General features: G+C 45.0%; 1 protein-coding gene across 1 annotated transcript in view; it reads left to right on the top strand.

Moving 5' to 3' along the window:
• The window catches only part of LOC139530232 (calcium-dependent secretion activator 2-like), a 250,472-nt gene that overhangs the window by 64,997 nt on the left and 163,333 nt on the right, over positions 1-22,142 (top strand). Inside the window, exon 3 of the mRNA XM_071326441.1 lies at positions 1,242-1,574. Coding sequence (XP_071182542.1) covers positions 1,242-1,574 — 333 coding nt within the window. The remainder of the gene's footprint in view (positions 1-1,241; positions 1,575-22,142) is intronic.

Genomic DNA, 22,142 nt, shown 5'->3' with positions numbered 1-22,142 from the left:
TACTCCCCACGAGGAGCCACGACTCTTCTCCATCTGCTGTTCATGCACTAGTAGCTCTCTGTACCCCAAGATGCCTTTGCATCGTCCCTCCAAAACGGAATCAAACACAATCGCGTTGTCTATACCGGCTCCACTGTTTGTCTGTCTGTCTGTCTCTTAGTCAGTCAGTTAGTCAATGTCTTTCTCCAGTCTCTCTAAACTACTGTCTACCCTAAATATTTAGATCCCTACTCCCTTTGAGCACTTCAGCTCCAGGAAGCATTTTTCCCCTTTCAGATGTCGTCAGGAAGACGTTTCTTGATAAAAGTAGCTAATGTCTGTTTTGCTGGAATCCAATACCCCCTGTGCTTTAGATGGTCCAATAATATCATGTCGCTTTCAACATTCTCAGATCGTGCCTTATTTTATCTGTCCATCCAAAAGCCTACACGTCACGGAACATCATGCCATGTGCAGGCTTTCTTTCATAGTGGTCCTTACTAGCCTATGAAAGTTTGTGATGTGCGTATCACTCATACACCGTGTGAAGAGTCTGTGGATTCTTTGAGGCAGAGAGGCCAGTACAACCCCCTCACAGATCTTGACCCTGTACACAGGTGTAAACCGAACCCAATTATCTTCTCTCTCCCTGAGGAGTATTAGGCAAGCTAGCTAACCTGTTATACTGAGGGGCCAAATAAAAGATTAGCTTCCACTAATAGGAAATGCTACATCCAGATGAGACCTTTGAGTGAGGCTAAAAACCTGGACTTCATGTACCATCATCCTCCTCTCCCAGACGTCATGACTACCAGCAGACAGAATCTGAGTGAGTCTGTAGTTAAAGCCTTGAGGAAGAAACATCCATTCTGTGTAATTATAGAGGTTAATAGCGGCTGCCTGCCCTGAGCTGGGCATAACACCTGCATGTTTAATACAACTGGAGCCCATGTAAGGAGATTACCACGAGCTGAATCAACCTATATCGTTTTATTGTTTAATTTCTTGATTTACGTGGGTTCCATTTTGCGTTTTTCGGTATGTTATATCAACTTTATCATTTTCATGGTTGTATCTACTTTTCCCAGAGATGCAAAGGCGAGATTAGACTGGGGTCATGGGTCATTGGTAAGTTTATCAGGAACTATGACAAAGTGCAATGATGGTAACCAACTGCATTAATTAGCTACATTAACTTAGCAGCACTACATTAGTTGTATTTTCTTCCCGGTCCTTATGATCCCTGGTTTCCACTTGCACAGGGCTTCCTGAAGAGCGAGCGGGTGTCCAGGATGGTGCAGAGCGGCGGCTGCTCGGCCTGCGACTTCCGGGATGTCTTCAAAAAGAACATTGAGCGGCGGGTGCGCAGCTTGCCCAAAATCGACGGCCTGAGCAAAGAGACAGTGCTGAGCTCCTGGATCGCCAAGTATGACACCATCTACAGGGGGGATGAGGACCAGCGGCGCCAGCCCCAGAGGATGCACCTCAGTGCCGTTTCCGAGATGATCCTCAGCAAGGAGCAACTGTACGAGATGTTCCAGCAGATTCTGGGCATCAAGAAGTTTGAGCACCAGCTGCTGTACAACGCCTGTCAGGTGAGCGATGGACCACATGCACGAACACACACACACACACACACACACACACACACACAAATACCTTCCCCCCCCTAAATGTTTATTGTTATCTATTTCTAGTTTGTTGGAGGTGTTGTCTAGGTAACCACGCAAGGATACATTGTATAATTATGATGCAATGCGCCCAATGCCCAAGTAATATACTATTGGGGATGTTGGAGTCAAATGTCCTTTAAAACTTCTTATGGCTGCGGATTGATATGACAACAGCCAGTGAAAGTGCAGGGCGCCAAATTCAAACAACAGAAATCTCATAATTAAAATTCCTCAAACATACAAGTATCTTATACCATTTTAAAGGTAATCTTGTTGTTAATCCCACCACAGTGTCTGATTCCAAAAAGGCTTTACAGCGAAAGCACCACAAACGATTATGTTTGGTCACCGCCAAATCACAGAAAAACACAGCCATTTTTCCAGCCGAAGACAGGAGTCACAAAAAGCAGAAGTAGAGATAAAATGTATCACTAACCTTTGATGATCTTCATCAGATGACACTCATAGGACTTCATGTTACACAATACATGTATGTTTTGTTCGGTAAAGTTCACATTTATATAAAAAGAAATCTCAGTATACATTGGCGCGTTATGTTCAGTAGTTCCAAAAACATCCGGTGATTTTGCAGAGCCACATCAATTTCCAGAAATACTCATAATAAACGTTGATCAAAGATACAAGTGTTATACATGGAATTTTAGATCCACTTCTCCTTAATGCAACCGCTGTCACATTTCGAAAAAGCAAAACCATGCAATAATCTGAGGTCGGCTCTCAGAGCCCAATTAAGACAAAAAGATATCCGCCATATTGTGCAGTCAACAGAAGTCAGAAATAACATTATAAATATTCACTTACCTTTGATGATCTTCATCAGAATGCACTCCCAGGAATCCCTGTTCCACAATAAATGTTTGATTTGTTCGATAATGTCCATAATTTATGTCCAAATAGCTATTTTTGTTAGCGCGTTTAGTAAACAAATCCAAAATCACGAAGCGCGTTCACTTAAAGCAGACGAAATGTCAAAGTTCCGTTACAGTCAGTAGAAACATGTCAAACGTTGTATAGAATCAATCTTTAGGATGTTTTTAACATAAATCTTCAATAATGTTCCAAACTGAGAATTCCTTTGTCTTCAGAAATGCGATAGAACAGAGCTCGCTCTCACATGAACGCGCATGGTCAGTGCATGTTCAGCACATGGTAGACCTTACTCAATGCCCTCTCATTCGGCCCCACTTCACAGTAGAAGCATCAGACAAGGTTCTAAAGACTGTTGACATCTAGTGGAAGCCTTAGGAAGTGCAACATGAACAATATCCCACTGTATCTTCAATAGGGGCTGAGTTGAAAACCGACCAACCTCAGATTTGCCATTTCCTGGTTGGATTTTTCTCAGGTTTTTGCCTGCCATATGAGTTCTGTTATACTCACAGACATCATTCAAACAGTTTTAGAAACTTTTGAGTATTTCTATCCAAATAGACTAATAATATGTATATATTAGCAACTGGGACTGAGTAGCAGGCTGTTTACTCTGGGCACCTTATTCATCCAAGCTACTCAATACTGCCCCCAGCCATAAGAAGTTATTAATCACCAGCTAATCACAGGTCTCTTTGAAGACATGTCTTTAAGGTCAGTGGCTGATGAGACTTTTTAATCAGAGTGCTCTCCCTCACCATGGCTCTGTCAACTAAGGCAGGGGTGTCTTTCCTCCCCTTTGCCTTTTACCAGGGGGTCTTCCATGGCCACCAATTAGTAGTAAGAGATGGCTGTAACTAGTTGGCATATGTTGGTGTGATCAGTGATTACAGTCATTTGTAAACTCTAAACGGTTTGGGCTCATTCATCTAAAGGGTATATTTAAATACATGCCATTGCTGTCCAAAGTTTTTACTGTTAGTGTATATTATTATTATTTTTTATTATCATCCATAATGTGCTGTGAAGAACACATGTTACTATCAGTGTCACTCTGCAGTGAAATGTGCATTAAAATGTGTTGTTATACAGTTCCTCCCGTAAATTAGATTTAGGCATTTAAATGTCAGTCCTAATGGCTTTAAAGGCTGACAGTGTTCCCATGTGTAGTACTTTGAATGATTTCAAATAATGAGACCTGCAGACACTAGACCTTGGTAGACATTTGTAAACAAATGTGTGCACAACATTTGATATAAGCTTTGAAATAAGCTTTTTGTGCTCATGGAACATTTCTGGGATATTTTATTTCAGCTCATGAAACATGGGACCAACACACATTGTGTTTATATTTTTGTTTCGTGTATCATAGGTGTCCAAGGTGGCTTAGCAGTTCAGACGTCTTTTTCCGTATTGTCGTGTCGTGTCCTGTATATATATATATATTTACACCTTTTCTTCGCATATCTTTTATTTATTTTATTATCCAAGAACTCAACTACAAAAGCTTTCCTGCAAAAGCTTTCCTGCAACCCGCTTCACCAATTACAAAAAGTATTATTTACCTCAATCTGAAAATCCATCGTGGAAGCTAGCCAGGGGCTAATTCAGAAGCTAGCCTGAAAGCTAACCAGAAGCTACTCCGATAGCTAGCCAGAAGCTAATCTGTAGCTGCCCCGAAATTAGCCGGTTTGCTGGCTAGCGTTGGTGTTTCAGCTGCCCACGTTTTGTGGTCATCAGCTATTCCTTTAGCTCGATAATCTACCGGCACTTTTGTGCAACGCGACTCGGACCGGAGCATTCCGGGACTTTTTTCTCTCAGTTTCCCCGGATTCCAGCCGCAGGCTCTGGACACTTGCACCTTGATTTCGCAGCTAGCTAGCTGCATACCGTGTGACTATTGGCTTACGTCGACCCCGGAGCAAACTCAAATCATGCTGGAGCTAGCCAGCTGAGGAGTTCCATCACCATCCGGACCCGTTTCTTTTGTTGCTGCTGCAGATACGGAACCCCACCGGGCCTTCATGACTGACTGCCGCGACTGACTGCCGACGTTATCTGCCCGAGGGATTTATCCAACCGGCACCTCCGTCCCGACGTTACCTGAACGCTCATCTGAGGCCCGCTAATCGTTAGCTGTCTTATCGGCTGCTATCTGAACAAAACCCCACTACACGGAACCTACCGACGGAAACGCACGAGGTATCTACAAACAGACCTCCATCCTATGCTGCTACCGATAGCCATATACCCGGCCAGCTGTCTGGATCGCCACGACCCCAACCAACCTCTACTCACTGGACCCTTATTGATCACTCGATTAAGCATGCCTCTCCTTAATGTAAATATGCCTTGTCCATTGCTGTTCTGGTTAGTGTTTATTGGCTTATTTCACTGTAGAGATTCTAGCCCTGCTCTCTATACCATATCCAACCTCTCAGTTCCACCACCCACATATGCGATGACATCACCTGGTTTCAATGATGTTTCTAGAGACAAGATCTCTCTCATCATCACTCAATACCTAGGTTTACCTCCACTGTATTCACATCCTAACATACCTTTGTCTGTACATTATTCCTTTAAACTATTTTATCGCCCCCAGAAACGTCCTTTTACTCTCTGCTCTAGTAGCTCTAGGCGACCAATTCTCATAGCTTTTAGCCGTACCCTTATCCTACTCCTCCTCTGTTCCTCTGGTGATGTAGAGGTGAATCCAGGCCCTGCAGTACCTGGCTCCACTCCTATTCCCCAGGCGCTCTCTTTTGATGACTTCTGTAACCGTAATAGCCTTGGCTTCATGCATGTTAACATTAGAAGCCTCCTCCCTAAGTTTGTTTTGTTCACTGCTTTAGCACACTCTACCAACCCGGATGTTTTAGCCGTGTCTGAATCCTGGCTTAGAAAGACCACCAAAAATTCAGACATTTTCATCCCCAATTACAAGATTTTCAGACAAGATAGAACGGCCAAAGGGGGCGGTGTTGCAATCTACTGCAAAGACTGCCTGCAGAGTTCTGTTATACTATCCAGGTCTGTTCCCAAACAATTTGAACTTCTACTTTTAAAAATCCACCTCTCTAAAAACAAGTCTCTCACCGTTGCCGCCTGCTATAGACCACCCTCTGCCCCCAGCTGTGCTCTGGACACTATATGTGAACTGATTGCCCCCCATCTATCTTCAGAGCTCGTGCTGCTAGGCGACCTAAATTTGAACATGCTCAACACCCCAGCCACCCTACAATCTAAGCTTGATGCCCTCAATCTCACACAAATTATCAATGAACCTACCAGGTACCACCCCAATTCCGTAAACACGGGTACCCTCATAGATATCATCCTAACAAACTTGCCCTCCAAATACACCTCTGCTGTTTTCAACCAAGATCTCAGCGATCACTGCCTCATTGCCTGCATCCGTAATGGGTCAGCGGTCAAACGACCTCCACTCATCACTGTCAAACGCTCCCTGAAACACTTCAGCGAGCAGGCCTTTCTAATCGACCTGGCCGGGGTATCCTGGAAGGATATTGATCTCATCCCGTCAGTAGAGGATGCCTGGTCATTTTTTAAAAATGCCTTCCTCACCATCTTGAATAAGCATGCCCCATTCAAGAAATTTAGAACCAGGAACAGATATAGCCCTTGGTTCTCTCCTGACCTGACTGCCCTTAACCAACAGAAAAACATCCTATGGCGTTCTGCATTAGCATCGAACAGCCCCCGTGATATGCAACTTTTCAGGGAAGCCAGAAACCAATATACACAGGCAGTTAGAACAGCCAAGGCTAGCTTTTTCAAGCAGAAATTTGCTTCCTGCAACACAAATTCAAAAAAGTTCTGGGACACCGTAAAGTCCATGGAGAATAAGAACACCTCCTCCCAGCTTCCAACCGCTCTGAAGATAGGAAACACTGTCACCACCGACAAATCCACTATAATTGAGAATTTCAATAAGCATTTTTCTACGGCTGGCCATGCTTTCCACCTGGCTACCCCTACCCCGGACAACAGCACTGCCCTCCCCTCTGCTACTCGCCCAAGCCTTCCCCATTTCTCTTTCTCCCAAATACAGTCAGCTGATGTTCTTAATGAGCTGCAAAATCTGGACCCTTACAAATCAGCCGGGCTAGATAATCTGGACCCTTTCTTTCTAAAACTATCTGCTGAAATTGTTGCCACCCCTATTACTAGCCTCTTCAACCTCTCTTTCGTGTCGTCTGAGATCCCCAAAGATTGGAAAGCAGCTGCGGTTATCCCCCTCTTCAAAGGGGGGGACACCCTTGACCCTAACTGCTACAGACCTATATCTATCCTACCCTGCCTTTCTAAGGTCTTCGAAAGCCAAGTCAACAAACAGATTACCGACCATTTCGAATCACACCACACTTTCTCCGCTATGCAATCTGGTTTCAGAGCTGGTCATGGGTGCACCTCAGCCACGCTCAAGGTCATAAACGATATCGTAACCGCCATCGATAGGAAACAATACTGTGCAGCCGTATTCATTGACCTGGCCAAGGCTTTTGACTCTGTCAATCACCACATCCTCATTGGCAGACTCGACAGCCTTGGTTTCTCTAATGATTGCCTCGCCTGGTTCACCAACTACTTCTCTGATCGAGTTCAGTGTGTCAAATCGGAGGGTCTGTTGTCCGGGCCTCTGGCAGTCTCTATGGGGGTGCCACAGGGTTCAATTCTTGGACCGACTCTCTTCTCTGTTTACATCAATGATGTCGCTCTTGCTGCTGGTGATTCTCTGATCCACCTCTACGCAGACGACACTATTCTGTATACTTCTGGCCCTTCTTTTGACACTGTGTTAACAACCCTCCAGGCGAGCTTCAATGCCATACAACTCTCCTTCCGTGGCCTCCAACTGCTCTTAAATACAAGTAAAACCAAATGCATGCTCTTCAACCGATCGCTGCCTGCTCCTGCCCGCCTGTCCAACATCACTACTTTGGACGGCTCTGACTTAGAATATGTGGACAACTACAAATACCTAGGTGTCTGGTTAGACTGTAAACTCTCCTTCCAGACCCACATCAAACATCTCCAATCCAAAGTCAAATCTAGAATTGGCTTCCTATTCCGCAACAAAGCATCCTTTACTCATGCTGCCAAACATACCCTTGTAAAACTGACCATCCTACCAATCCTCGACTTCGGTGATGTCATTTACAAAATAGCCTCCAAAACCCTACTCAATAAATTGGATGCAGTCTATCACAGTGCCATCCGTTTTGTCACCAAAGCCCCATATACTACCCACCACTGCGACCTGTACACTCTCGTTGGCTGGCCCTCGCTTCATACTCGTCGCCAAACCCACTGGTTCCAGGTCATCTACAAGACCCTGCTAGGTAAAGTCCCCCCTTATCTCAGCTCGCTGGTCACCATAGCAGCACCTACCTGTAGCACGCGCTCCAGCAGGTATATCTCTCTAGTCACCCCCAAAACCAATTCTTCCTTTGGACGCCTCTCCTTCCAGTTCTCTGCTGCCAATGACTGGAACGAACTACAAAAATCTCTGAAACTGGAAACACCTATCTCCCTCACTAGCTTTAAGCACCAGCTGTCAGAGCAGCTCATAGATTACTGCACCTGTACATAACCCATCTACAATTTAGCCCAAACAACTACCTCTTTACCTACTGTATTTATTTATTAATTTATTTTGCTCCTTTGCACCCCATTATTTCTGTCTCTACTTTGCACTTTCTTCCACTGCAAACCAACCATTCCAGTGTTTTTTATTTTTTATTTTACTTGCTGTGTTGTACTCACTTCGCCTCCATGGCCTTTTTATATTTTTATTTATTTATACATATATTTGTTTGCCTTCACCTCCCTTATCTCACCTCACTTGCTCACATTGTATATAGACTTATTTTTTTTCACTGTATTATTGACTATATGTTTGTTTTACTCCATGTGTAACTATGTGTTGTTGTATGTGTCGAACTGCTTTGCTTTATCTTGGCCAGGTCGCAATTGTAAATGAGAACGTGTTCTCAATTTGCCTACCTGGTTAAATAAAGGTTAAATAAATAAATAAAAAATTTAGGAATCTTATTGTTTAGGGGAAGAAGCTGTTCAGGGGCCTTTTGGTCCCAGACGTAGCGCTCCGGTACCGTTTGCCGTGCCGTAGTAGAGAGGACAGTCTATGACTTGGGTGGCTGGAGTCTTTGACAATTTGTAGGTCCTCCTTCTGACACCACCTTGTATAGAGGTCCTGTATGGCAGGGAGTTCAGCCCCAGTGATGTACTTGGACATACGCACTACCCTCTCTAGCGCATTGCGGATGGATGCTGAGCAGTTACCATACCAGGCGGTGATGCAGCCAGTCAAGATGCTCTTAATGGTGCAGCTGTAGACATTTTTGAGGATCTGAGGGCCAAATCTTTTCAGCCTCCTGAGAGGGAAGAGGCGTTGTTGTGCCCTCTTCACAACTGTGTTGGTGTGTTTGGACCATGATAGTTCCTTAGCGATGTGGACACCTAGGAACTTGAAGCTCTCGGCCCGCTCCACTACAGCCCCGTGAATGTGGAAGGGGGCATGTTCGGCCCTTCATTTTCTGTAGTCCACGATAAGCTCCTTTGTCTTGCCCACGTTGAGGGAGAGGTTGTTGTCCTGGCACCACCGTTTTGTCATCGGCAAACTTGATGATGGTGTTGGAGTCGTGTGTTTAGCCACACAGTCGTGTGTGAACAGGGAGTACAGGAGGGGACTAAGCACCCTCCCCTGAGTGGACCCTGTGTTGAGGGTCAGCGTGGCGGATGTGTTGTCGCCTACTCTCACCACCTGGTGGTGACCCATCAGGAAGTCCAGGATTCAGTTGCAGAGGGAGGTGTTCAGTCCAAGGGAGCTTAGCTTAGTGATGAGCTTGGAGGGCAATATGGTTTTGAACATTGAGCTGTAGTCTATGAACAGCATTTTCACATAGGTGTCCCTTTTGTCCAGGTGGGAAGGGCAGTGTGGAGTGCAATAGAGATTGCGTCATCTGTGGCTCTGTTGGGGCATTATGCGAATTGGAGTGGGTTCAGGGTGTCTGGCATGATGGTGTTGATGTGAGCCATGAGCAGCTTTTCAAAGCATTTCATGGCTACAGATGTGAGTACACTACAGGGTGGAAGTAATTTAGACAGGTTACCTTGGCATTCTTGGGCACAGGGACTATGATGGTCTGCTTAAAACATGTTGGTATTAAAGACTGGGTCAGGGAGAGGTTGAAAATGTCAGTGAAGACACATTTGCCAGCTGGTCAACGCATGCTCGCAGTACACGTCCTGGTAAACCGTCTGGCCTTGTGAATGTTAACCGGTTTAAAGGTCTTACTCTTACAGTTTGGTGTGGCTCCATTTCCGTTCCAATTTTCTGGAAGCTTGCTTCAGAGCTCGGGTATTTTCTGTATACCAGGGAGCTAGTTTCTTATGACAAATGTCTTTAGTTTTTAGGGGTGCAACTGCATCTAGGGTATTGCGCAAGGTTAAATTGAGTTCCTCAGTTAGGTGGTAACTGATTTTTGTCCTCTGACATCCTTGGGTAGGCAGAGGGAGTCTGGAAGGGCGTCAAGGAATCTTTGGGTTGTCTGAGAATTTATAGCATGACTTTTGATGATCCTTGGTTGGGGTCTGAGCAGATTATTTGTTGTGATTGCAAACGTAATAAAATGGTGGTCCGATAGTCCAGGATTATGAGGAAAAACATTAAGATCCACAACATTTATTCCATGGGACAAAACTAGGTCCAGAGTATGACTGTGGCAGTGAGTAGTTCCGGAGACATGTTGGACAAAACCCACTGAGTCGATGATGGCTCCGAAAGCCTTTTGGAGTGGGTCTGTGGACTTTTCCATGTGAATATTAAAGTCACCAAAAATTAGAATATTATCTGCTATGACAGGAATAGGAATTCAGGGAACTCGGTGTGGAACGCTGTATGTGGCCTAGGAGGCCTGTAAACAGTAGCTATAAAAAAAAGTGATTGAGTAGGCTGCATAGATTTCATTACTAGAAGCTCAAAAGACGAAAACGTTTTTTTTTTTTTGTAAATTTAAATTTGCTATCGTAAATGTTAGCAACACCTCCGCCTTTGCGGGATGCGCGGGGGACATGGTCACTAGTGTAACCAGGAGGTGAGGCCTCATTTAACACAGTAAATTCATCAGACTTGAGCCCTGTTTCAATCAAGCCAATCACATCAAGATTATGATCAGTGATTAGTTCATTTGCTATAACTGCCTTGGAAGTGAGGGATCTAACAATAAGTAGCCCTATTTTGAGATGTGAGATATCATAATCTCTTTCAATAATGACAGGAATGGAGGAGGTCTTTATTCTAGTGAGATTGCTAAGGCGAACACCACCATGTTTAGTTTTGCCCAACCTAGGTCGAGGCACAGACACGGTCTCAAAGGGGATAGCTGAGCTGACTACACTGACTGTGCTAGTGGCAGACTCCACTAAGCTGGCAGGCTGGCTAACTGCCTGCTGCCTGGCCTGCACCCTATTTCATTGTAGAGCTAGAGGAGTTAGAGCCCTGTCTATGTTCGTAGATAAGATGAGAGCACCCCTCCAGCTAGGATGGATTCCGTCACTCCTCAACAGGCCAGGCTTGGTCCTGTTTGTGGGTGAGTCCCAAAAAGAAAGCCAATTATCTACAAATTCTATCTTTTGGGAGGGGCGGAAAACAGTTTTCAACCAGCAATTGAGTTGTGAGACTCTGCTGTAGAGCTCATCACTCCCCCTTACTGGGAGGGGGCCAGAGACAATTACTCGATGCCAACACATCTTTTTAGCTGATTTACACGCTGAAGCTATGTTGCGCTTGGTGACCTCTGACTGTTTCATCCTAACATCGTTAGTGCCGACGTGGATAACAATATCCCTATTCTCTCTACACTTGCCAGTTTTAGCTTTATCCAGCACCATCTTCAGATTAGCCTTAACGTCGGTAGCCCTGCCCCTTGGTAAACAGTGTATGATCGCTGGATGATTCGTTTTAAGTCTAATACTGCGGGTAATGGAGTCGCCAATGACTAGGGTTTTCAATTTGTCAGAGCTAATGGTGGGGGCCTTCGGCGTCTCAGACCCCGTAACGGGAGGAGTAGAGACCAGAGAAGGCTCGGCCTCTGACTCCGACTCGCTGCTTAATGTGGAGAACCGGTTGAAAGTCAAAGTTTCTGTCAGCTGAGTGAGCGACACCGGTTGAGCATTCCTACAGCATTTCCCTCCAGAAGCCATGAGAAAGTTGTCCGGCTGCATGGACCGTGCGAGGGGATTTATACTACTATCTGTACTTACTGGTGGCAAAGATGCTGTTTCATCCTTTCCTACACTGAAGTTACCCTTGCCTAACCATTGCGTCTGAAGCTGGGCTTGCAGCACAGCTATTCACGCTGTAAGGCGATCGTTCTCCTCTGTATTATGAGTTCAGCGACTGCAATTTGAAGGCATCATGTTAATGTTACTACTTAGCTTCGGCTGGTGGAGGTCCTGACAAATATGTCCAGATAAAGTGTCCGGAGTGAAAAAGTTGAGTGAGGGAAAAACTAAAAATATAAACGGTAATTAAAAAGTAAAAAATGTAAAGTTGTCAGGTAGCAAAGTAAGGTTAGCAACAAAACGCACAGCAGCACGTGAACAAGTCTGCTCGTGATTTATTGATACAACTGGCGCGTGCCGGCAGTCAATCACGTAACCTCTCATTCCCACTCTGAGCCATTCAGTGTTGTTGTTTATTTATGTAGCTAGTGAGATAAGCTGTAGCATTAGCAATGTATTTTCAAAAGGAGACAACTCACAAATGCATCATTTCTGGAGATTTTTTACAATTCTGACAATGAGTCTGAGTATGAAAGTCAGGAATCAGATTCTGACAGTGACTGTGAGGAGCTGCCCCCCAACCTTGTAGCCATTGAGAACCCTAAATCTGAGGACTCCTTGTCCACTGACAAAGTCCCAGGTCCCTTTGAAAATGGTGGTGATGGAGGCAGACCGACAGTGGATGAAGAACAGGAGTTCTGTGGTAGCTGGAAGGCTGCCAGCCATTCCAAGATGGCGTAGCAGTCGGACGTGTCTTTGTCCTTGTCCTGTCCCGTGTAAATAGTCTTCGTATTTTTCGTATACATTTCGTATATATTTTAATTTCACTTTCCATCTAGGAACTGAATATACATTCCTACATTCCGCCTCACCCAATGTGGTACGGACCTGCTATTTTTTTTAATATACTTTAGAACCGTAACCCCAATCAGAAGCTAGCCAGATAACTAGCTACTAGCTAGTAGTCAGTTAGCCACTGCTGCGGTCTTCACCCTCAACTCGGACACAGCCAGCTTCAATACCGGGCCAATACCTGCCAGTCTGCAAGCGCGATATCAACCCAGAGCATATAGGACTGCTTTTTCTCTACCACATCACCGGATTCCTGACGCAAGCTCTGGACAATTACACTGTATCATCACAGCTAGCTAGCTGCAACCGAGTGGCTACTACTGGCTAACACCTCTGTCCCGAAGCAAGCACCAGTTAGCCTTGAGCTAGCCTCGAGCTAGGCCCATCTGCCGGCTAGCTGAAGAGGTCTACCAGCGAATTCTTGGGCTACAATACCAGCTACAAGCTAATTTAGCAATTGTTTTTGCCGCTGCTAGTAGCTTTTACCTTCTGCACAGACACCAGCCCTGTTATTAGCCTGGATATTACTCACCAATTTACCAGCATCGGACTGTCTCTCGACAACAACGCCGGATTCCTGCCGTAATCCCTGAGCCACTACTTCTGATCCTCACAGCTAGCTTGCAGCTAGCGCAGCTAGCGCCACTGCCACGAAGCTAGCACCAGTTAGCAAACACAATTCTACAATTCACAACCTCTCTTTCGCCATCGCCATCTGGCTTGGATTCTCTGTCGACACGACCACGTCTGAGCAGACCCCCTCCGTCTGAGCAGACCACCCCCCGGGCTACTAACTTTAAACGCCGCGTGCTAGCTTAGTGGAGGCCTCCCTGCTCCATCTACGGCTGCCCCCTGGACACTATGATCACTTGGCTACATAGCTGATGCATGCTTGACTGTCCATTAATTCACGGTACTCCATTCTGTTTATTTGTGTTTTATCTGTCGGCTCTGTGCTTTAACTCAGGATCTGTGTGTAGTTAATCCGACCCTCTCTGCCTAGTCGTCGCCATTTTTACCTGTTGTTGCTGTGTTAGACTAGCACCCTGTTATTGCTGCTGTTATCTTACCTGTTGTTTTAGCTAGCTCTCCCAATCAAGACCTGCAATCACTTTATGCCTTATTGTATGTCTCTCTCAAATATCAATATGCCTTGCATACTGTTGTTCAGGCTAGTTATCATTATCATTGTTTTGGTTTGCAATGGACCCTGTAGTTCCACTCTCCGTACCTCTGATACCTCCTTGGTCCCACCCCCCACACATGCGGTGACCTCACCCATTGAGACCAGCATGTCCAGAGATACAACCTCTCTTATCATCACCCAGTGCCTGGGCTTGCCTCCGCTGTACCCACGCCCCACCATACCCCTGTCTGCACATTATGCCCAGAATCTATTCTACCACGCCCATAAATCTGCTCCTTTTATTCTTTGTCCCCAACGCTCTAGGCGACCAGTTTTGATAGCCTTTAGCCGCACCCTCATCCTACTACTCCTCTGTTCCTCGGGTGATGTGGAGGTAAACCCAGGCCCTGCATGTCCCCAGTCACCCTCATTTGTTGACTTCTGTGATCGAAAAAGCCTTGGCCTCATGCATGTCAACATCAGAAGCCTCCTCCCTAAGTTTGCCTTACTCACCGCTTTAGCACACTCTGCCAACCCTGATGTCCTTGCCGTGTCCGAATCCTGGCTTAGGAAGGCCACCAAAAATTCTGAGATTTCCATACCCAACTATAACACTTTCCGTCAAGATAGAACTGCCAAAGGGGGAGGAGTTGCAATCTACTGCAGAGATAGCCTGCAAAGTTCTGTCATACTTTCCAGGTCTATGCCCAAACAGTTCGAACTTCTAATTTTAAAAATTAATCTCTCCAGAAATAAGTCTCTCACTGTTGCCGCCTGCTACCGACCCCCCTCAGCTCCCAGCTGTGCCCTGGACACCATCTGTGAATTGATCGCTCCCCATCTAGCTTCAGAGTTTGTTCTGTTAGGTGACCTAAACTGGGATATGCTTAACACCCCGGCAGTCCTACAATCCAAGCTTGATGCCCTCAATCTCACACAAATCATCAAGGAACCCACCAGGTACAACCCTAAATCCGTAAACATGGGCACCCTAATAGACATTATCCTGACCAACCTGCCCTCCAAATACACCTCTGCTGTCTTCAATCAAGATCTCAGCGATCACTGCCTCATTGCCTGTATCCGCCACGGGTCCGCGGTCAAACGACCACCCCTCATCACTGTCAAACGCTCCCTAAAACACTTCTGCGAGCAGGCCTTTCTAATCGACCTGGCCCGGGTACCCTGGAAGGATATTGACCTCATCCCGTCAGTTGAGGATGCCTGGTCATTCTTTAAATGTTACTTCCTCACCATATTAGACAAGCATGCTCCGTTCAAAAAATGCAGAACCAAGAACAGATATAGCCCTTGGTTCACTCCAGACCTGACTGCCCTCGACCAGCACAAAAACATCCTGTGGCGAACTGCAATAGCATCGAAGAGCCCCCGCGATATGCAACTGTTCAGGGAAGTCAGGAACCAATACACGCAGTCAGTCAGGAAAGCAAAGGCCAGCTTTTTCAAGCAGAAATTTGCATCCTGTAGCTCTAACTCCAAAAAGTTCTGGGATACTGTAAAGTCCATGGAGAACAAGAGCACCTCCTCCCAGCTGCCCACTGCACTGAGGCTAGGTAACACGGTCACCACCGATAAATCCGTGATAATCGAAGACTTCAACAAGCATTTCTCAATGGCTGGCCATGCCTTCCTCCTGGCGACTCCAACCTTGGCCAACAGCCCCGCCCCCCCCCCCCCCCCCGCTGCTACTCGCCCAAGCCTCCCCAGCTTCTCCTTTACCCAAATCCAGATAGCAGATGTTCTGAAAGAGCTGGAAAACCTGGACCCATACAAATCAGCTGGGCTTGACAATCTGGACCCCCTATTTCTGAAACTGTCCGCCGCCATTGTCGCACCCCCTATCACCAGCCTGTTCAACCTCTCCTTCGTATCATCTGAGATCCCCAAGGATTGGAAAGCTGCCGCGGTCATCCCCCTCTTCAAAGGGGGAGACACCCTGGACCCAAACTGTTACAGACCTATATCCATCCTGCCCTGCCTATCTAAGGTCTTCGAAAGCCAAGTCAACAAACAGATCACTGACCATCTCGAATCCCACCGTACCTTCTCCGCTGTGCAATCCGGTTTCCGAGCCGGTCATGGGTGCACCTCAGCCACGCTCAAGGTACTAAACGATATCATAACCGCCATCGATAAAAGGCTTTCGACTCTGTCAATCACCATATTCTTATCGGCAGACTCAGTAGCCTCGGTTTTTCTAATGACTGCCTTGCCTGGTTCACCAACTACTTTGCAGACAGAGTTCAGTGTGTCAAATCGGAGGGCATGTTGTCCGGTCCTCTGGCAGTCTCTATGGGGGTACCACAGGGTTCAATTCTCGGGCCGACTCTTTTCTCTGTATACATCAATGATGTTGCTCTTGCTGCGGGCGATTCCCTGATCCACCTCTACGCAGACGACACCATTCTATATACTTCCGGCCCTTCCTTGGACACTGTGCTATCTAACCTCCAAACGAGCTTCAATGCCATACAACACTCCTTCCGTGGCCTCCAACTGCTCTTAAACGCTAGTAAAACCAAATGCATGCTTTTCAACCGTTCGCTGCCTGCACCCGCACGCCCGACTAGCATCACCACCCTGGACGGTTCCGACCTAGAATATGTGGACATCTATAAGTACCTAGGTGTCTGGCTAGACTGCAAACTCTCCTTCCAGACTCATATCAAACATCTCCAATCCAAAATCAAAGCAAGAATCGGCTTTCTATTCCGCAACAAAGCCTCCTTCACTCACGCCGCCAAACTTACCCTAGTAAAACTGACTATCCTACCGATCCTCGACTTCGGCGATGTCATCTACAAAATAGCTTCCAATACTCTACTCAGCAAACTGGATGCAGTTTATCACAGTGCCATTCGTTTTGTTACTAAAGCACCTTATACGACCCACCACTGCGACCTGTATGCCCTAGTCGGCTGGCCCTCGCTACATGTTCGTCGTCAGACCCACTGGCTCCAGGTCATCTACAAGGCTATGCTAGGTAAAGTGCCGCCTTATCTCAGTTCACTGGTCACGATGGCTACACCCACCCGCAACACGCGCTCCAGCAGGTGTATCTCACTGATCATCCCTAAAGCCAAAACCTCATTTGGACGCCTTTCCTTCCAGTTCTCTGCTGCCTGCGACTGGAACGAATTGCAAAAATCTCTGAAGTTGGAGACTTTTATCTCCCTCAACAACTTTAAAAATCTGCTATCCGAGCAGCTAACCGATCGCTGCAGCTGTACATAGTCCATCTGTAAACTACCCACCCAATTTACCTACCTCACCCCCCATACTGCTTTTATTTATTTACTTTTCTGCTCTTTTGCACACCAGTATCTCTTCTTGCACATGATCATCTGATGATTTATCACTCCAGTGTTAATCTGCTAAATTGTAATTATTCGATTTATTGCCTACCTCATGCCTTTTGCACACATTGTATATAGATTCTCTTTTTTTCTACCATGTTATTGACTTGTTTATTGTTTACTCCATGTGTAACTCTGTGTTGTCTGTTCACACTGCTATGCTTTATCTTGGCCAGGTCGCAGTTGCAAATGAGAACTTGTTCTCAACTAGCCTACCTGGTTAAATAAAGGTGAAATAAAATTTAAAAAAAATAAACAAATTTCACCCCTCCTGGCCCTGCTGTTTGCTTTGATGAGCCCCAGTCTGGAGTGCAACGTCGCTTGCCATTTCCATCTGAGGCAGAGTGCTTCAAGTTGTTTCTGACAGAGGAGCTGGTGCGAGACATAGTAGAGGAGACCAATCGCTATGCCTTGGAGCTACTGGAAAAGAGAGTGACTGTCCTTCTTATGGGGATAGTAAAGAAGAACTCCCTAAGAGAATACTGGAGCACAGACCCTATGTTTGCAACTCCCTTCTTTGCCACCTCTTTTCCAAAGACCGCTTCCTAGTTCTTCTGCAATGCCTGCATTTCGTCAACAATGCTTCTGCAATCCTAAATGACCTGTACAAAATAAGAACTGTTCTTACCAGCCTGACATCAGCATTTGGTTGGGTCTTTGTGCCATACAAGGACCTATGCATTGATGAGTCCCTGATGTTAAGAAAAGGTAGGCTGGCGTTCCGTCAATATATTCCCTCCAACAGGCACAGGTTTGGTGTCAAGTTCTTTGTCATGTGCGACGTGAAGACAGGATTTGTCCAGGACATTATAGTTACACAGGGTCCACCACTGACATCCAACATTTTGAGAGGCTTGGGGTGTCTGGGTCTGTGGTAATGACCATGCTGGCTCCTCATCTCAGTAAGGGACACACTTTGTATGTGGACAATTGGTACAGCAGACTGCTCTTCAACAGCACAGGGGCCTGTGTCACAGTCAGGTCGAACAGGAAGGGGATGTCGACATTCGGATGCAGGAAGATGCAGAGGGGGAGGTTGAGTTCAAGGAGAATGGTAAACAGCTGGCAGTAAAGTGGCATGACAAACGAGACGTCCATGTCCCCTCCACTGTCCATACAGAAACCATGTCGGGCCACAGGGAAGGTGGACCACCTGACGGGAGAGAAAAATCAAACCAGACTGCGTGCTTGACTATAACCTCAAAATGGGGGCACTGGATAAAGCAGATATGATAAACAGTTTTGTGGAATGCACTCGGAAAACAACCAAGTGGTATAAGAAGATATTTTTCCATATGATCGACACTGCTGTGCTCAATAGCCACATAGTTCACCACCAACTAATGGATGAGATGATTACTGAACAAGGTATTTTTTTGTAATTGGACATACAGTTCACATACAGAAACTATTATAACGTAAACGCAGCCTGGATTTGAACCAGGGTGTCTGTAGTGACACCCCTAGCACAGAGATGCTGTGCCTTAGACCGCTGCGCCACTTGGGAGAGGCCAGGGTAGCTTCAAAATGCAACACAAGCTAATACTTATCTGACGCAATTAGCATTGTTATACAGAGCTAATAGAAGAATGTAGCTAGCTACGTAAACACGTTTGAATATAACACCATAAAGGTTATGAAATGAGTAACATTACCTTGCGTGTCCGCGGTTATAAGGAATATACACAACTATATTATGCTCCATACATACAGTGAGCTACAGTAGAAACGGCATAACATGACATACATAAACTATTATAACGCAATAAGGCACTTACTTTGATAGAAAGACACACATTTCCAAAGTTATTATTAGTAATGAAAACAACAATGACTGCGATGCGGGAAACAGACGAAAAATGTGAACACGTGTGTGCAGATCCTGTTCTGACGGGAGATGCGCAAATGTCCGCAGACTTGAACTGCACAAACAATTGGGAAGTGCTTGGGGAATTTTGTCTGGGTCAGAAATGTCTAAAGAATTAATTGTCCACAAAAGTTAAAAGGACTATTTTTATGTGAATGAATGAGGCGGAACACACCTAGCAAAAACTTGCTAGAAAATCATTTGAAATTGACAAGTTGAAAATAAAACAGGCTGCATGCCTTGGTTTGAGGGCAGCGCGGATTAAATGTGCTGTTGCGTAACAATCACATTCTGGAATTACAACATCACGTGCATAAAAAAACTCGCGCTGGGGCGACCGTTAGAGATATTTGGAACTCACGTATGAAAAGGTTAAAGCGGCAGCTCTAGCCTTTAGCTCAGTGTGGATGTTGCCTGTAATCCATGGCTTCTGGTTGCGATATGTACATACTCAAATCTAAATTATATTTTGATTTGTTTAACACCTTTTTGGTTATTACATGATTGCATATGTGTTATTTCATAGTTTTGATGTCTTCACTATTATTCTACAATGTAGAAAATAGTAGAAATAAAGAAAAACCCTGGAATGAGTAGGTGTGTCCAAACTTTTGCCTGGTCCTGTCCATAGAGACAGGATTGTATATCAAACACTGCAGTTGTGGAACAATGGGATAGTTATTCTGCTTTGAAAGTTGATACATTTGTTACCCCACATTTGAGAAAATGGCCCTTGAATGTTTCGGTATACAGTACATACTGGAGAGCTCTTCTTTGTCTACACCTGTTCAGCATCTTTCACACCCTCATAAACCCCACACATCTCTTTAAGGATTCACATGTGAGGCCATGTTCTAAACAGAGTGAGTAAGGTAGTGTAGTAAACAACCAAAGATTTCAAGACTAAAAGTGGGGGAAAATACTATGACATCAAATCATGACGTCAGTGATCTTCAGGTTGGAAAGTTGGGACTCTAGATAGAGGCCCGAGTACCCGAGTTGAATTCTGAGTTGGATGACCGTACACAACTATTTTTCCCAGTCGGCGCTCGTTTTTTTCAGAGTTCCCAGTTGTCTTGAACGAACTGAAATCGGAGGTCAGATATTTCCGAGTTCCCAGTTGTTTTGAATGCGACAATAATCCTAACCTATACTGATTGTCATAGCTAGCCACCGTGCATTAATCAGCAGGTAGCTAAAGCTAGCCAACTAGGTTTAATGTTAGCTAGCTAGCTAAAATTAGGCTACAACTAGCAATGTAAATGGTTTGCTGAGATACAAATAATATTACTAGATCATACACTTAATGCTAGCTAGCGAGCCATCGAGCTAACGTTAGCTAGCTAGCAGTACTCTGTAACTTGCAATTAAAACAACTTTCTGACCATTTGAAACGTATAATATCTGAAAATGTAGCTAGCGAGACTCATGTCACAGATGCTACGGTTGCCCTTAGTTTGAAGATGTAATCAGGAGACAGGGGTTTTGTACAACAGCCTTCTGTTTTCTCTTTTCGAATCTCTTTGCATATATGCAATCAAATGCCAGAGTTTTCTCCATCTCCTTAGCTATCATACTCTGCTTCCACCAGGCATTCCACTGATTTCAAAACTTGGTCAACTTCTTCTGTGACAACAACACTGTTGATCTCTGTTTCTTCCCCATCACTGTCATCAGAAGACTACAATGTCTGGTTGAATGAAAATTATTTGGCCTGAATTACGGATTTCCTCATCATCTGATTCATTTTCAGAGTCAGTGAGAGTCAGCATAGCACAATCGTCCTCTAGAAAGTGGAGAGTAGTAGCAACACTTTTGCAATTTTTCATGATATCTTTCAAGAAATCTGTGGTAGAAAGGGTTATCTACACTTACTGAGCAGCTCATGTAGCATGCGTCTGTCACATGCTACATGGCAGACCAATCCGAACTCATCTCTCGGCATGTCTAACCCATCCATTATCTCAGCCAATCATGGCTAGCGGGAAGGTTCCTGTTTTTTCTGTGGCTAAACCAACTAGGCTTGTAATTTTAACAATTTTATTTGTATTTACAGATGGCATACAGGTTTGTTATTTAAGTTTGTTGTTTACGTTTAAATGCTCCTCTCCTGTGAAGTAGTGACTTGCGACATATGCCTAGTTTCCTGAAACAAGTCACATTTTGCCTCAGCTGGCCATCTATTTGAAAGAATGGTTGCTGAAAATACCTCAAATTCCACTAGAGAAAACCCTTTGTTCACTTCTAAACATATAGCAGAGAATGATGCACTTCCAGGCATTCACTTTCTATGTCAATTATGTATTAAGTGCCTTGCAAAAAAAGGCACTTAAAAGGTACTAAATCCACAGGAGTTGATGCGCTTGATCCCTTTCTACTGCAGCTTTCTGCCCCGAAGGCCTTTAATACTGTCGACCATCCTCTACTCATTCAAAGGTTGTCTGAAATGGGCTTCGACCAGGTGTCTTGCAAGTGGTTTGGGAACTATTTGTCTGACTTAGGCACAATGTGCGCTTTCTGACGGTATCAAGTCAAGTTACCTCAATATTACTAAAGGTGTCCTACATGGGTCGATTTTGGGACCTGTCCTCTTTATTATTTATATAAATAATATTGGTCTATCTGCAAAAACCTGTAAAACTCATCGGTATGCAGATGACACTGTTGTGTACGCTATTGCCCCTACCAGGCTATGTTGGAGCTGCAATCTGATTTTGTCGCCTTGCAGGAAGTCCTTGTTGACTGAACATTTGTACTTAATGTTGGAAAAACTAAATGTATGCTGTTTTCTAATTCTCGTATAAATATTTCAGAAGGCTTACTTACACACTTACACATTGGATGGTTCTTTCATCGAGCAGGTTCACACCTATAAATATCTGGGCTTTTGGATTGACAATAATTTGATGTTTAAAAAAATATACAGATGAGCTAGTTAAGAAGCTGAGATTCAAAGTAGGCTTCTTGTTATGGCTGCATCCCTTGTTCTCAATTTCTGCCTGAAGACATACCCTAATCTAACTGCCTGTAGCTCAGCCCCAGAGGCA

Source organism: Salvelinus alpinus, chromosome 9 (genome assembly GCF_045679555.1).
Source record: "Salvelinus alpinus chromosome 9, SLU_Salpinus.1, whole genome shotgun sequence".
NCBI classification, from domain to species: domain Eukaryota; kingdom Metazoa; phylum Chordata; class Actinopteri; order Salmoniformes; family Salmonidae; genus Salvelinus; species Salvelinus alpinus.
Note: the sequence above shows the minus strand (reverse complement) of the source record. Positions and strands in the feature narration are given on the sequence as shown.